The 14,519-nt window shown below is 50.7% G+C and overlaps 1 protein-coding gene across 1 annotated transcript in view; it reads right to left on the bottom strand.

The window, feature by feature from the left end:
* Window positions 1–12,807: 12,807 nt before the first annotated feature.
* LOC112075139 (grainyhead-like protein 2 homolog) overlaps window positions 12,808–14,519 on the bottom strand; it is a 9,104-nt gene continuing 7,392 nt past the window's right edge. The window contains exons 3-4 of the mRNA XM_024142174.2: window positions 13,850–14,279; window positions 12,808–12,885 (exon numbers count right to left, since the gene is read on the bottom strand). Coding sequence (XP_023997942.2) covers window positions 12,808–12,885; window positions 13,850–14,279 — 508 coding nt within the window. The remainder of the gene's footprint in view (window positions 12,886–13,849; window positions 14,280–14,519) is intronic.

Raw genomic sequence — 14,519 nt, 5'->3', positions numbered from 1 at the left:
AGTCTGTTCAATATGTTCCCTGAATGGTGCTGTAAGCCTGCCGTTCCGAGGACACAGGACATGGATTTGAGGGACGAAACAACTTCGCATCAGCTAGGATTACATACAGCTATTATGAATCTGCTTTACTGTTCACATGGCGGTATGTATGTTTCTCCCTCCTCTCCTTCCCAAGTGGCTGTACACCACTTCTAAAAATGCACAAATACGGCCCAATCCCGCGATGCCCCGAAGACACCCCGAAGGGGAAATGAAATGTCGTCTTTTTGCCCTAAACACTACACAGCTGATTCAAATGATCAAAGCTGCGTGGATGATTAGTTGATTAGTTGAATCAGCTTGATTGTTGTAGTGCTAGTGCAAAAACCAAAAGCGTGCACCTCTTGGGTCCTGGACCGAGTTTGGAAAGTCCATGTACTTCCACTATACCTCCACTAGGGGCATGGAGTGGTCTACATCCGTACCCCACATCTATCAAGTCATATTCACTGATTCTAGTCACTTCATAACTCTTTCAGTATTCTCTTAGCAGGGTTGGGCCAATTCCATTTCAATTCCAGTCAATGCAGAAGGTAAACCAAATTCCAATTCCACATTTCCCTCATTGAAAGCATTTTAAGAGAATTGGTAATTAGAATTTTCATTTGGTACTTTCTGAATGACTAGAATTGAAATGGAATAGATCCCAACCCTTGTCTTAGTATATTCTTTTATGGCAATCAAGTGAATCTGCATGTCCAAAATTAAACATACAATGCTAGCAAAAAAAAATCTATGAGCAACCTTGAAAAACAAGTCAGATATCATATCCTTGTACTGAGGTGAAATTGAACATAACTGTTCTACTTCAGTCTCTGACCACTTATGTGGCTCCATTTTGCAATCACCATTTGTGAAACTTGAGAGAAGTCCTAATTCATGTTGCAGGTAATTATTGATAAAGAAATGTGATGAGATATCTGTTGGAGGGAGTTGGAAAAACAATGGGAGCTTTGCACACAAATACTTTGCTGGCGTATTAAACTGTTACTGATCATTTCTTGGGTAGTAGAGCAATTTTATTTATTTTTTGAAAAAAGAATTGGTAGACATAGAACTTATTTTTTTTTCGTATTTTATTTACAATAATAACTGCTCTCTTTAATCATATTGCAAGCTCCTCCATTGTCCTCTAGACTACCTCTCTAGTTCTTCACCCCTCACATCAATCAGGTTCAGGTTAACTTCACTGGCTGAGACAGCCAGGGTGGAGTGGCTACGGTGAGGGCTGGGGAGAGATGTGATTGGAGGAAGGAGTCGAGACCCACTGTCAGGGGAAATGTGATCGACCTAATTGAGAGTGTGCTCATCGGGGTTCACAGCGTTGATAATGGGGTCAGTATTGGGCTGAATTCCATTTCAACACCAGACAGGCACAGCAACTCCATCCAACAATCCAACATATATTTTGGATCATGTTTGGATCATGTTCCTGAGTCAACTGGCCTGAAATGGCAGCTAGCCCAGTTCTGATGTGGTAGTGGTGAGGTAGTGCGTGATGGTTTGGTGGGTTGATGATATCATGCTAGCAGAGGCAGTGGCAGTAGGTGAGGAGGTGAGTGATAAAACCTGAAGTGACACTAACAGGCATGGTGGCTGTGCTGCAGTAAGAGGCTGAGTTGCAGTGGAGGCCCCCAGCGGGTCGCTCTTACCTGGCCACCTGAAAAAATGACGGGTGGAGGCAGCTTGGGCGGTAGGGATAGTGGCACCTTTCGGTGGGACTGAGGAGAGGAGGAGAGGGGAAGAGGGTTTAGAGAGATGTTAGAGCAGATGGGGAATAAGGAAGGATGGAGACATGAGGAACAGAGAGGAGTAAGAAGAGAAAACAGAGTGCTGGAGAGAGAGCGCCCTAAGAGAGAGAGAGACAGAGAGAGAAGAGGAGGAGAACAGGAGTAGGAGACAGAGAGAGAGAGAGAGGAGAAGAGAGATAGAGGAGGAGAGCAGAGGAGAGAGTCCCCACTAGGAAGATAAGAAAGGGAGATAATACGTCAAAGGCTGGCCCATGATTCGAACATCCACTTCGAAGCTCCTTATTTCCCCACTAGGAAGATAAAAGGGAATAATAAGTCAAAGGCTGGACCATTGTCACACGACACTCCCTCACTCCACATTCCCCACTAGGAGATAAAGGAATAATAAGTCGAAAGGGCTGCCATGCACTCACGCACTCCACTCCCCACTGAGAACAAATAATCAAGTCTGCCATGTATCAACCATCCAACTCCCACTAGGAGATAAAGAGGAATAATACAGTCAAGAGGCTGGGCCATGTGTCACTCCACTTCCCTACTCCAGCTCCCACTGATGAGCATAAAGGGAATAATACGTCAAAGGCTGGCCATGCCACATCCACTCGCCCCAACTCCACTCCCACTAGGAGGATAAAGGGAATAATACTGTCCAAAGGCTGGCCAGCTCATCCCACTCCACTCGGCACCACTCCATGTCTCGACTAGGAAGATAGAAGGAAGTAATACGAATAATAAGTCAAAGGCTGACCATGTCACTCCACTCCCCACTCCATTCCCACTAGGAGATAAAGGGAATAATACGTCAAAGGCTGGCCATGTCACTCCACTCCCCACTCCACTCCCACTTGGGCCGCTCCACTCCAGGTTTTCACAGGTGCACAGCCAGTCAGTCAGCCAGGCAGTCAGGCAGGTTGCATCCTGGTCCTCGTCCGTTAGTTCCCCGTTAAATAGATCCATTCAAATCCCAGGTCCCATTACACACACAGCCCCAGGCCTCCAAGCCTCCAGGCAGAGCCAGGGAACAATCCTGAACCAACTGCTATTCAAATCCCAGCCTAGCCTGGCGGTGTCATGTTACACCTCCCATCTGCTGCTACCACTATCCAGACCAGACCTGGGCTGTACTACAGTTTACTGTTTGTCATTTGACCAGGGGGTCACCTCTCTCCTCTTCTGCTACTAATCCTTCAGGTTAGCCCCCACCCCACACAGACACAATGACATATGGGTAAATGAAGCTATAGTATAGAGTTAGGAAGCAAGCCTGATGAACCAAACCATTAATCTGTCTGATGATACCAACAGATTTCATCACTTTGCTACAGACAAATTGAATATGATTTTTCCAGYATAACTGTTCATCAATTACAACTCCCAGGAATCTAGTGGATGTMACTTGTTCTATTTRATTCCKACCATTTGAGATTCTGTCTCTTTTTAAAATGCATTTATATCTTGTCCCTGGTAAATGTACAACTGTTTGCAAAAACACATTATTCTCTATTATTAACATAACTATTTAACCAATTATATGCATAATCATGAAAAATATAATAATGTAATTTACTGAGTAATATTTCATGATCAACCGTGTCAAACGCTTTGGATAAATCTAAAAAAGATGCCTAGAGTGTATTCCTTGTTGTTCAGYGCTGTAAAGATTTTATCCACAACTTGCAAAAGAYTCATATCTGTGGAGTAGTTTTTACCAAAACCATTTTGGTGCTCATAAAGAATACAGTGTTGATTTAAATGTTTCAACATTCTCTTATACAACAATTTTTCTAGGATTTTAGAAAAACATAGTACAGATATTGGGCGAAAAATTGTGAAAGATCTTGGATCCCCAGATTGGAGGATACCTCTTTTCAAATCTTTAGGAACAATAGCAGTTTGCATACATTTGGTGAAGGATCCGTTAGAGTCTCAGTAATCCAGGAAGACACTGATTTCAACAGAGGCACCAATCTCACCATGACCTGCTGCTAATATCTTTAAGTTACCAATCACCTCCTTCACATCAGGAGGATCCAACTGAAGCAGAGAAGGRAAATGTCCCWTAATATAATCCAAGGGATTTCCATCAACTTTCTCTATTTTCTTCGACAAATGTACCACATTCACAACAAAGGTATTAAATTGACATGAAATGATATCAGGATCACTATAGGTCTTATTTCCAACAATACATTGAGRTGAAATAGTTGTAGATGCCTTTCTCTTATTCAACAGTTTTTCCAAGTTGACTTCATTCATTCAACAAGTGGTTTCAGACTTAATAACCACTCACTTCCTCATTGAGTAATAAACTGTCTGGATGATATGCATATATCTGTTATATCTGAGGCCTAGAGTGAAAAAAWTATTATATGCTGCCTTGACAGACATGACAGGACCGGGACAAATGGGAAAAGTGCATTGTGATATTCTGTTGATATTATGCTAAGACAAAAACAGACAACCAACTGCTAAATCATGTTCACTAAATCATGTMAATTGTTTAAGACATGTAACAAACACATCCCACATATTAATTTACTAGACTTAATATCAATCTCTGAGCATAACATCACCCTTTCAGCCCCGCGGGCCTCAATCAGAGAGGTACAACACAGAAAGGTACACTGGCTGGCTGAGGCATTCCTCTCTCTGTCCAAACAAGCCATGCATTTCTCCCATCTGCCCTGATTCTCCCACCTTACATACCACCACTGCTGCTTCTCCTCTCTCTGCAGGTCGCAGCTTGCCATGTGGAACARATCCCACATGCCTGTCAGTCACACTCACTCAACATGACTTGGAGAKAAATTGTTCACATTCAAATTCACCGACTGATAATTGCGAAATGTTTGACAGTAAAAACTGTGACCCACTAAAATACATTTATAAAGTAAAAATAAATAAACATCCATCTGTTGAAGATTTGTCCTTTTAGAATGAAGCAATAGAACCACGGATGACAGGCTTCTCCTTTTTCTACAATCCACCAGGAAATGTTAATTATCTGGGTAAGTATGCTGGACTAACAGCACCCAGTCATTAACTGGATTAATGCCCCTCAACAGCACAACGGAGAGAGGGATACGAAAGGGAGAAGAGAAGGGGTGAGGAGGAGGGATACGAAAGGGAGAAGAGAAGGGNGCAGGAGCGAGGCGGCATCACGAAAGCGCCGAGCAAAAAGAAGCATCGCGCTGAGGAGGAGGGATACGCAAAGGAGAAGAGCAAGCACCGGTAGAGGAGCCGCGCGGAATACGAATAGCGGAGAAGAGAAGGGCGCCTGAGTAGCCGAGCCGCCCGAGCACGAACAACGGGCACAACGAGAAGGGACGTGCGTGAGCTCAGGAGGCCCCCGATACAAAAAGTTACGAGAAGAGAAGCCGCGGTGAGAGGAGGGATACGCAAAGGCGCAGCCAAGCAGAAGAGGCTGCAGCGAGCGGCATACGAAAGGATGAACGAGGCAACGCGCGCCGTGAGTAGGAGCCGGATAACGAAAGGGCAGCAAGAGCAAAGGCCGTTGAGGCCAGGAAAACGGGGTGAGGAGCGAGCCGCCGATACCGAAAGTAAACTGTGACGCAACGGAGAACCGACGGTGAGCGCAAGGCGCCATACGCCAAAGCGCGCAGAACAGAAGGGCGTGCAGTCTAGGAGCCGGATACGAAAGGCAGCAAGCAGAAGGGCTGAGTAGGAAGGGATACGCAAAGGGAGAAGAGCAAGGGTTGAGCGCAGCCGAACGCGGATAACGAGAAGCGGCAGAACGCAGAAGGCCTGAGTAGGTGAGCCGCGATACGAAAGCCCGGAGCAAGGCAGCAAGCAGGAAAGACGCAGCAGCGCACATACCGAAAGGCCTGACGAACGATGAAGGCACGTCGAGGAGCTAGGCATACGCAAAGCGCGCAGAAGCCAGCAAGAGGTGAGGAGGTGGCCGAATACCAAAGTGAGCCAGAAGCAGAAGAGGTGCAGGAGGAGCCCGGATATCTCCTCGTATACTGCTGCAAGGCCAGGGGCTGTGCCCGACAGCCCTGCACTCTGCTGCGCTTAGCGACCAGGTCAGGCGCGCGGCATATGGCCAAAACAGTGAGCTGGTTGGTATACCAGGCACGTCGGTGGCGATGCCTGCAACAGACTGGCTCGTAGGACCAGGCAGCGGGGCCGGCTGCACGAGCGTGGAGTAGCCGACCACGGGCAGCGGCGGGATCCGCGTGACTCTGGCTCGGCTTCAGGACCAGGCCAGCGCCATGTGGCCAACAGCCCTGACTGGTGGGTAGCGACCAGCCAGCTGCCGGCGATGTGGAACCAGCTGACTGGTCGGTAAAAGGACCAACGCGCAGCGGGGCGATGTGCCGCCCCAACAGTGACTTGCCGTGGGTAGGACCAGCGCCGCCCGCGGATGCTGACTGCTCCGTCGGGTTAGCGCACCCAGGCTAGGCACGCGCAGTACTGGATGGAACAGTGACCTGGTCGGCTCAGCGCACCAGGCAGTGCCTGCCGCGATATGCGAACCCAGCTGACTCGGTGGTTCAAGACACACGCCGATAGCGGGCGCATGTGAACAGTGACGGGCCGCCGTCTACGACACGCGCAGGCGGACTGCTGGGAACACTCGCGTCGGTAGGACCAGGTAGGGGCGATGTAGCCAACAGTCATAGAACAGTGGAACTCGCGTGGGTAGCGACCACGGCCAGTGGGATGCGACTCGGCTGGTAGGACCCAGGCAGGGGGATGCTGACTAGCCCGCTCGTAGGACCACGAGCAGCTGGGCGACTGTGACTGGCTAGTAGCGACCAGGCAGGCGGGGGCAGCACCTGTCAGGCCGGGTCGCTTGACTCGGTGTAGGACCAGCCAGGGGGCTGTGCGCAACAGTACTCCGCTGATAGACCAGCAGCGGCGGATGTAGAACAGCTGCACTGGCTGGCTAGGACAGGCAGCCACGCGCCGGAGTGACTCGGTCGCGCTAGCGAACCAGGCCAGGCGCAGGCTGCTGACTGGTCAGGAGTGACCAGCGCAGGCCGGGCCTCGTACTGCCGGTGGGTAGGACCAGGTAGACGCGGGATGATGGAACAAGTGACTGGTGGGTAGACCAGCGCCAGCCGGCCGCCGCATGGGAACAGTGACTGCGTGATACGGCATCAGGCTTCAGGCGCCGGAATGTGACTCGCGTGGTCAAAGACAGGCAGCGGGCTGCTGGCAACCACGCCTGTACCTGGCTTATAGGATCAGCGCAGCGCGCGGATGCTGGCACTGTGCGCGTCAGGCACCAGGCAGCACGCGCGCATTGCCTAGCAACAGCTGACTGGTGGTAGGACCAGGCAGGCCGCGCCGAGCCTAGCAACAGTGACTTGCGTGGTAGCGACCAGCGCAGCGCGGGATGTGGAACAGCCTTGACTGACTGGTCGGTAGGTAACCAGGCAGGCGCACTGCCGAACAGCTGACTTCCGCGCCTGCGCTAGGACCAGCCGCAGCGGGGTGTGAACAGGGAACTGGTCGCGTACCGACCAGGCAGCGTGGGATGTGGAACAGTGACTGACGGTGGTAGGACCAGGTCAGCGCCGCGCGATGTGGCAACACGCTGAACTGCGCTCGCGTTAGGACCAGGCCAGGGGGATGCCCTGCGCCAACAGTGACTTGGCTGCTCTAGGATCAGGCCAGCGGCGGATGTGCGACTGGCTGCGCCTAAGCGACCAGGCAGGCGGGAATGACTGGCAAACAGTGACTGCCGCTGTCTAGCCGGACCAGGCAGAGCGCGCTGCTGCGTAACACGTGACTGGTGTTAAGATCAGGCAGCACGGGCCGTGTGACTGGCTGGTAGGACCAGGCAGCTCGGGCGACTGTGGAACAGTGACTGGCTGCGATAGCGACCAGGCAGAGGGCAGTGCGAACTACGTGCCACTGCGACCGGTTAGCCGCATCAGGCCAGGAGGGCATGCGCAGAACAGTGCACTGGTGGTAGGCACCAGGCCAGGGGGACTGTGCGCAAACAGCTGCACCTGCCCGTGTTAGCGCATCAGGCCAGCGCGGGACTGTGACTGCGTGGTAGGACCAGGCCCAGGCGCGGGATGTGACTGTGCGCTCGTCCAGGACCAGGCCAGGGGCCGGCATATTGCGAACTGGACTGGTGGTCAGCACCAGGCAGGCCGGGTCATGTGGCACAGCTGCACTCGGTGCATTTAGCCGGCATCCAGCCAGAGCGCCGGACTGTGAACTGGTGAGGACCAGGCAAGGGGATGTTGGAACCAGTGCAACTGGTAGGCTAGGACCATGGCAGCGGCGCGATGTGGAACAGTGACTGGTGCGTAGGACCAGGCCACAGTGGGTCTCGGACTGTTGGAACGGTGACTGGCTTGCCGTTTAAGGACCAGGCAGGGGGACTGCGCGACAACAGCCTGACAAACAAAAATTGGTGGTGAGACCAGCAGGGGGATGCTAGTAGCAACAGTGACTGCGCTGTGGCCGACCTTAGGACCAGGCACGGGGCTGTGGACCAACCGCTGAGCTGGCGTGTAGCCCGCACCAGGCAGGGGGCCCTGCCATGCGAACAGTGTACTGGTAGGGTAGGACCAGGCAGGCGCATGCCTTGACTGGTGCGGCTAGGCCAGGCAGCGCGGCGATATGGAAACTAGTGAACTGGTGCTATACCAGGCAGCCGGTGTCATGTGACTGCGTCGGTAGGACCAGCAGGGGCGGTGGATATGGAACAGTGACTGGTGCGTATGACCAGGCCAGCGGCGGATGGCACTGGTGCGATAGGACCAGTAGGCCGCCGGATCACTTGTGTTATAGCAACCAGTGACTCGGGGCTGAGGACCAGGCCAGGCGCGCGCATGGTGGAACAGTGCACTGCGTGGTATGACCAGGCAGGCGCGGATGCTGGAAACAGTGACTGCGGTCGGGATAGACCGGCAGGGCGATGCTGGAACAGTGAACTGGCTGTTAGGATCAGGCCAGGGCGGAGTATGACTCGGTGGTAGGACCAGCAGGGCGCATGTGCGAACAGTGACTCTCGGGCGGCACCAGGCAGCAGGGATGCTGCGAACCAGTGAACTGCGTCGTTAGCGAATCAGGCCAGGGGGTATGTGACTGGTCGCTTAGGACCAGGCAGGCGGGATGGAACAGTGCACTGGTGGTTCTAGCGACCAGGCAGCAGGGACTGCCCCTGGCAACAGTGACTGCGCCTGTATCAAGCCGCATCAGGGCCCAGCGGCGATGCGCAGAACCAGCTGACTGGCGTGCGTAGACCAGGCGCGGGGAGGCTGCCGAACAGTGCACTAGAGTGTTAGCGCATCAGCGCCAGGGGGATGCCTGACTGGGCGCTTCAGGACCAGCCAGCGGGCGATGTGGACTGGTGCGTAGGACCAGGCCAGCCGCCGCGCCGATATGCGCAACAGTGACTCAGGTGCGTATATCCAGGCCCTAGGCGGGATGTGATGGTGGCAAGCGACAGCAGGGATATGGAACAAGTGACTCGCCGTGGTATGCACCAGGCAGGGGCATGGACTGCCGTCCGCGCCTAGCGACCAGGGCAGCGCGCCGGTGCTGGAACACGCTGACATGTGGCTAAGGACCAGGCAGGGCCGCTGTGGCAACAGTGACTGCCGCTATTTAGGACCACGGCAGCGGGCGATGTGGAACAGTGACTAGGTGGCTAGGACCAGCGCAGCAAAGCTCGCCGGGATGTGGAACAAGGCCTGACTAGCGCGTTAGGCATCAGGCAGAGCCGGGATGTGACTGCGTGGGTTAGCGACCAGGCAGCGGGCGATGGTGGAACAGTAATGCGTGGTCCCATGCACCAGGCAGCCTGGGGATGTGCCGAACAGCTGACTAGGGTCTTTAGCGACCCAGTGTTAGGGGGGATTGACTGGTGGCCGGGTAGGACCAGGCAGCCGCGGTGTAGAACAGTGTACTAGGTGGTCCAGGACCAGGGCAGCGGGGATGCTAGCAACGTGCCATGCACTCGGCTGCGAGCGTCCATGACCCAGCGTAGGGGGATGCTAGCCAACACGTGACTGCGTGTTAAGGCCTGGCCACCAAATACTAGTCAGTAAACTGCGCACACCATACCATACCAACAGCTATTTAGACACGGCCTTTACATACAGCGCCCCTATAACCTGTTAATTGGTAGAAATCTTTCAAAATGTCATGCGCTCTGAGTGAACTTATCAACAAACTCGAATTCTATACTCATTACCAAGCCTGACCAATGCTCTAGTACACTACAAAAAGGTGTGCTGGCGCCCAGCTATGGCTTAATTAGTTAGTTAGTTAGTAAATCTTACAGCGGTCTTACCAATGTCTAGTACGTCTACGGCCTTTAGCACTGTGTTGGCGGAGCTGCCATACTTCCAGTACATTCAGCTGTTCGTCTCTGTTCTTGTCTTCACTAACACCACCATGTGCACACTCTGCTGTCAGAGGCAGGATGCGGCAGACAGGCTACGATGCATTAGCCAACATTACTGTCCTTTTTTTCTAGATAACATCAGGGCCATGGGCAACGTTTTGCGCGCTTTGACGGAGGCCATTTCTGAGGACATTTCTTCAAGCAAAAAAAAAAACCTGCACCCCAAACTTTTGCAACACGGCCCCACAAGTGTATCATGAATCCAATTATCATTATTTATACTCAAAAGCTGCGTTACCCTCCCAGAGTACTAAAGATGTGCTAGTTAGCCGCCCAGAGAGTACTCCTAAAGATGTGCCCTAGCTTAGCCTCCCAGCAGTACTAAGATGTGCTATGCTTAGCTCCCAGAGTACTTCCTAAATAAATGTGCTAGATTAACGTCCCAGCATGACTAAAGCATGCTGCCTAGTTAGCCGGGATCCCAGAGTCCTACTAAAGTGCGGCAGTTAAACTCCCAGCAGCAGTACTAAAGCAATATGCCGCTAGTTAGCTCCCAGAAGTACTAAAGATGCTGCTAGTTAGCCTCCTCAGAGTACTACAAGATGCTGCTAGTGTAGCTCCCAGAGCTTACTAAAGATAGTGCTAGTCTAGCCTCCCAGCAGTACTAAGATGTGCTAGTTAGCCCTCCCCAGAGTACTAAAGATGCCTGCTAGTATAACTCCCAGGCAGTACTCCTAAAGATGTGCTGTTAGCTCCCAGCAGCTACCTAAAGATGTGCTAGTTAACTCCCCAAGAGTACCTAAAGATCTGCCTGCCTAGTAACTCCCAGTACAGCTTACTAAAGATAGTGCAGTTAGCTCCCAGTCACTACTGCAGTACTAAATATGTGCCTAGTTAACTCCACAGATACTAAAGATGCTGCTAGCTTAACTCCCAGAGTACTAAATTATATGCCTAGTTAACTCCCAGACCACCGAGCTACTAAGGCATGTGCCCTAGTTATTATGCCTCCCAGAGCTACAAATAGTGCTAGCTTACTCCCAGCAGTATTAAATATATGCCTAGCTTAACCTCCCAGTAGTACTAAAGATGTGTAGTTAACTCCCAGAGCTACTAAAGAATGCTGCCTAGTTAACTCCCAGAGCTAACTAAAATGCTGCCCTAGTTAACTCCCAGCAATACTAAAGATGCTGCTACGTTAGCCCCTCCCAGAGCTACTCCTCAAAGATGTGCTAGTTAACTCCCAGCCGCCAGCTACTTAAAGATGCTGCCCTAGTTAACTCCCAGTAGTCACTCAAGCGATGTGCTAGCTATAACTCCCAGCAGTTACTAAAGATGTGCCTAGTTAGCTCCCAGAGTACTCCCTAAATATGCTGCCCTGCATAACTCCCAGAGCGGTCTAAAGATGTGCCTAGTTAACTCCCAGAGCTACTAAAGATGTCGCCTAGTTAGCTCCCAGAGCTACTCCTAAAGATGCTGCTAGTTAACTCCCAGAGTACTAAAGATGTGCTAGTTAACTCCCAGGATACTAAGATGTGCCTAGTTAACATCCCAGAGTACTAAAGATGTGCCCTAGCTTAACTCCCAGAGCTACTAGAAAGATTGTGCCCTAGCTTAGCTCCCAGAGTACATCCTAAAGATGCTGCTACGATGGTAACTCCCAGAGTACTAAATATGTGGTTAGTTAACTCCCAGAGTACTAAAGATGTGCTAGTTAACTCCCAGACGCTACTAAAGACTGCTGCCACCTAGTTAAACTCCCAGATTACTCTAAAGCATGTGCTAGTTAACTCCCAGTCGCAAAGCTACTAAAATGTGCCTAGCTTAACTCCCACCCCCTGAGTACTCCTAAGCATGTGCTAGCTTAACTCCCAGTTAAGTACTAAAGATGTGCTAGGCTTAGCGCCCAGACACCTACTAAATAATGCTGGCCTAGCTTAACTCCCAGAGCCTACTAAAGAATGGTGGCGAGCTTAACTCCCAGAAGTACTAAATAGTGCCTGAGCTGAACTCCCCAGCCAGTACTAAAGATGCTGCCTAGTTAACTCCCAAGAGTACTAAATACTGTGCTAGTAAACTCCCAGATTACTGGATAAAGATGCCTGCCTAGTTAACTCCCAGAGTTACTCCTAAAGAATGGGCTAGTTAACTCCCAGAGCTACTAAGATGTGCCTAGCTTAAACTCCCAGAGTACTAAATATGTGCCTAGTTAACTTCCCAGAGCTACTAAATATGTGCCTAGTTAACTCCAGAGAACCCTACTAAAGATGCTGCTAGCTTAGCTCCCAGTATGAGCCTACTAAAGATGCTGCTACGTAACTCCCAGAAGTACTAGAGCGATGCTGCTAGTGTAGCTCCCAGCAGTACGGTAAAGATGCCCTGCGTTAGCCCTTCCCAGCCAGCTACTAAGTATGTGCTAGTAAACGCCCTAGAGCCTACTACAATGCCTGCCTGCCCCTAGTTAACTCCCAGAGCTACTAAAGATGTGGCCTAGTTAGCTCCTCAGCAGTACTCCTAAAGCATGCTGCGTTTTCTCTCATTCTGTCAACATCACCCTGACTTTGCTGCATTGGTTTTCCGCCGACTGCTCCTTCAGCGCCGTTTGTTAGCTCCCAGCCTGCGCGGCCACTTGCCTTCAGCTACCGTCACAGCGTAGCAACTGGCCCTTGTTTCAGGTACTCATGGGCCCCTCCCCCCCTGCTTCACACGCAGCTGACCTGGCTGCTTTTCCAGCTTGTACTGAAAGTTATCCCCTGCCTTAGAAGACAACAACACATGCATTAGCTCTGCTAGATATACGGGGTGGCACTATCTCAGCCCAAACAAACATGCCTCGTATTATATGTTTAATTGCGACAGCTATGTTGTGGATGTGTTGCGGAAGTAGTGACCTTACACTACTTGTTTGGTCAAGATAAACTCCTCCTGCTGCCAAGACGTTGGGTGTGCCCTGGCTTTTTCTGTTAGCGGCCCGCGGAACATCACTGTGTCAGCGCAGGCAGCTCAGTCGACAATGGAAAGAGAACCACGATGGTACATTTAGCAGCGCAAGTGAATACAACATTTTGCGTTTTCATTTACTGAACATTTTGCGCTTTGTCCAGTTCCATAGAATATCTGGGGCCATCCAGCATCAACAATTTGCTAAAGGGAAGTATCCTTCCCAAGTGGGCAAACAGGTTGCAATCACATMATTCTAAGTTGTAATATGATTGTAATGAGTTTTTCCCCGTGGTGTTATAGCTTTAAGGTCCATTACAGCCGTTATCTCAATATCAAATCATTTCTGAGTAACAATTAAGTACCTTACTGTGAATGTTTTAAATAAAAATGGTCAAAAATAGCAAAGAGKAATTTCTCAAGCAAGAATTTAGCTAGGACTGTCTGGGAGWGGTCTGATTGGGGAGGGGAAACAGAAAACTTCCTGTTATTGGCAGAGAGGTTTGGAACTCTCTTTCTTATTGGTCTATTAATCAATTTACCGCTTGGTGATGTCGCATCAGCCAAGCCAAAACTSCGTCCWACCAAAACAGGCTGAAACTTCAGGCAGTCTTTTCCAATAGCTCTTAYGCTAAATGGGCATTATCATCATTTTCACAATTGCACAGTATTATTCTAACCTCAGTGTGGAATAGGAATATCAGGTTTTTGACTGCACTGGGCTTTTAACATAACTTAAGAATATTCATGTTTAACCCATAAGTCCTTAACAGCCTCTTACCACATCGCTCTCCTCTTCATACGGGCTGTCATCAGGCGTGCTGCGCTGGTCCTCCTTAACGTATCCTCCGTGACTAACTGTTGACACATCGGACACATACGGACTCATCTGTTCATAGACGACCCTTGACCCCTGCTCCTCGCCCTCCACTCGGTAGTGCACCCCCGTCCCGACCCCAGGGCCCATGAACACCGGGGCATACATCTCTGCCTTCACCAAGGCAATAGCCCCAGGTCCGTCACCCGTCCCCGACCCGTACTCCTCCCTCTTGTCCAGGTGGTCAGTGTTGAGGGACAKGTTGACTCTCTTGTCCAGGTGGTCAGTGTTGAGGGACAGGTTGACTGGGACAGACTTCAGCACCTGGACTCGGTTGTCCACCATCTGTATGTTGTCACCCTGCTGGCCGTTGATGCTGGTCCCCGAGGCTCCCCTGTAACAGCATCAGAGAAGAACAACATTCAGGTGGAACCCACTACAACTGGTGGAAACATATTACATGGGTCATTCCACCAAAGAGTCCATTTTATGTCCATTTGATATTTGAAGTGGAAATTGTGCACCAGGTTTTAATTTTAAAAGGCTGTTAAATTAAACGAAGTGGCCTTAATATAGACCACATGGAGAATTCAATAAATCAGATTTTTTTTTACATGAATAAAGGCTAAAGTGC

This window comes from Salvelinus sp. IW2-2015, unplaced genomic scaffold (assembly GCF_002910315.2).
Source record: "Salvelinus sp. IW2-2015 unplaced genomic scaffold, ASM291031v2 Un_scaffold2998, whole genome shotgun sequence".
NCBI lineage: Eukaryota > Metazoa > Chordata > Actinopteri > Salmoniformes > Salmonidae > Salvelinus > Salvelinus sp. IW2-2015.
Note: the sequence above shows the minus strand (reverse complement) of the source record. Positions and strands in the feature narration are given on the sequence as shown.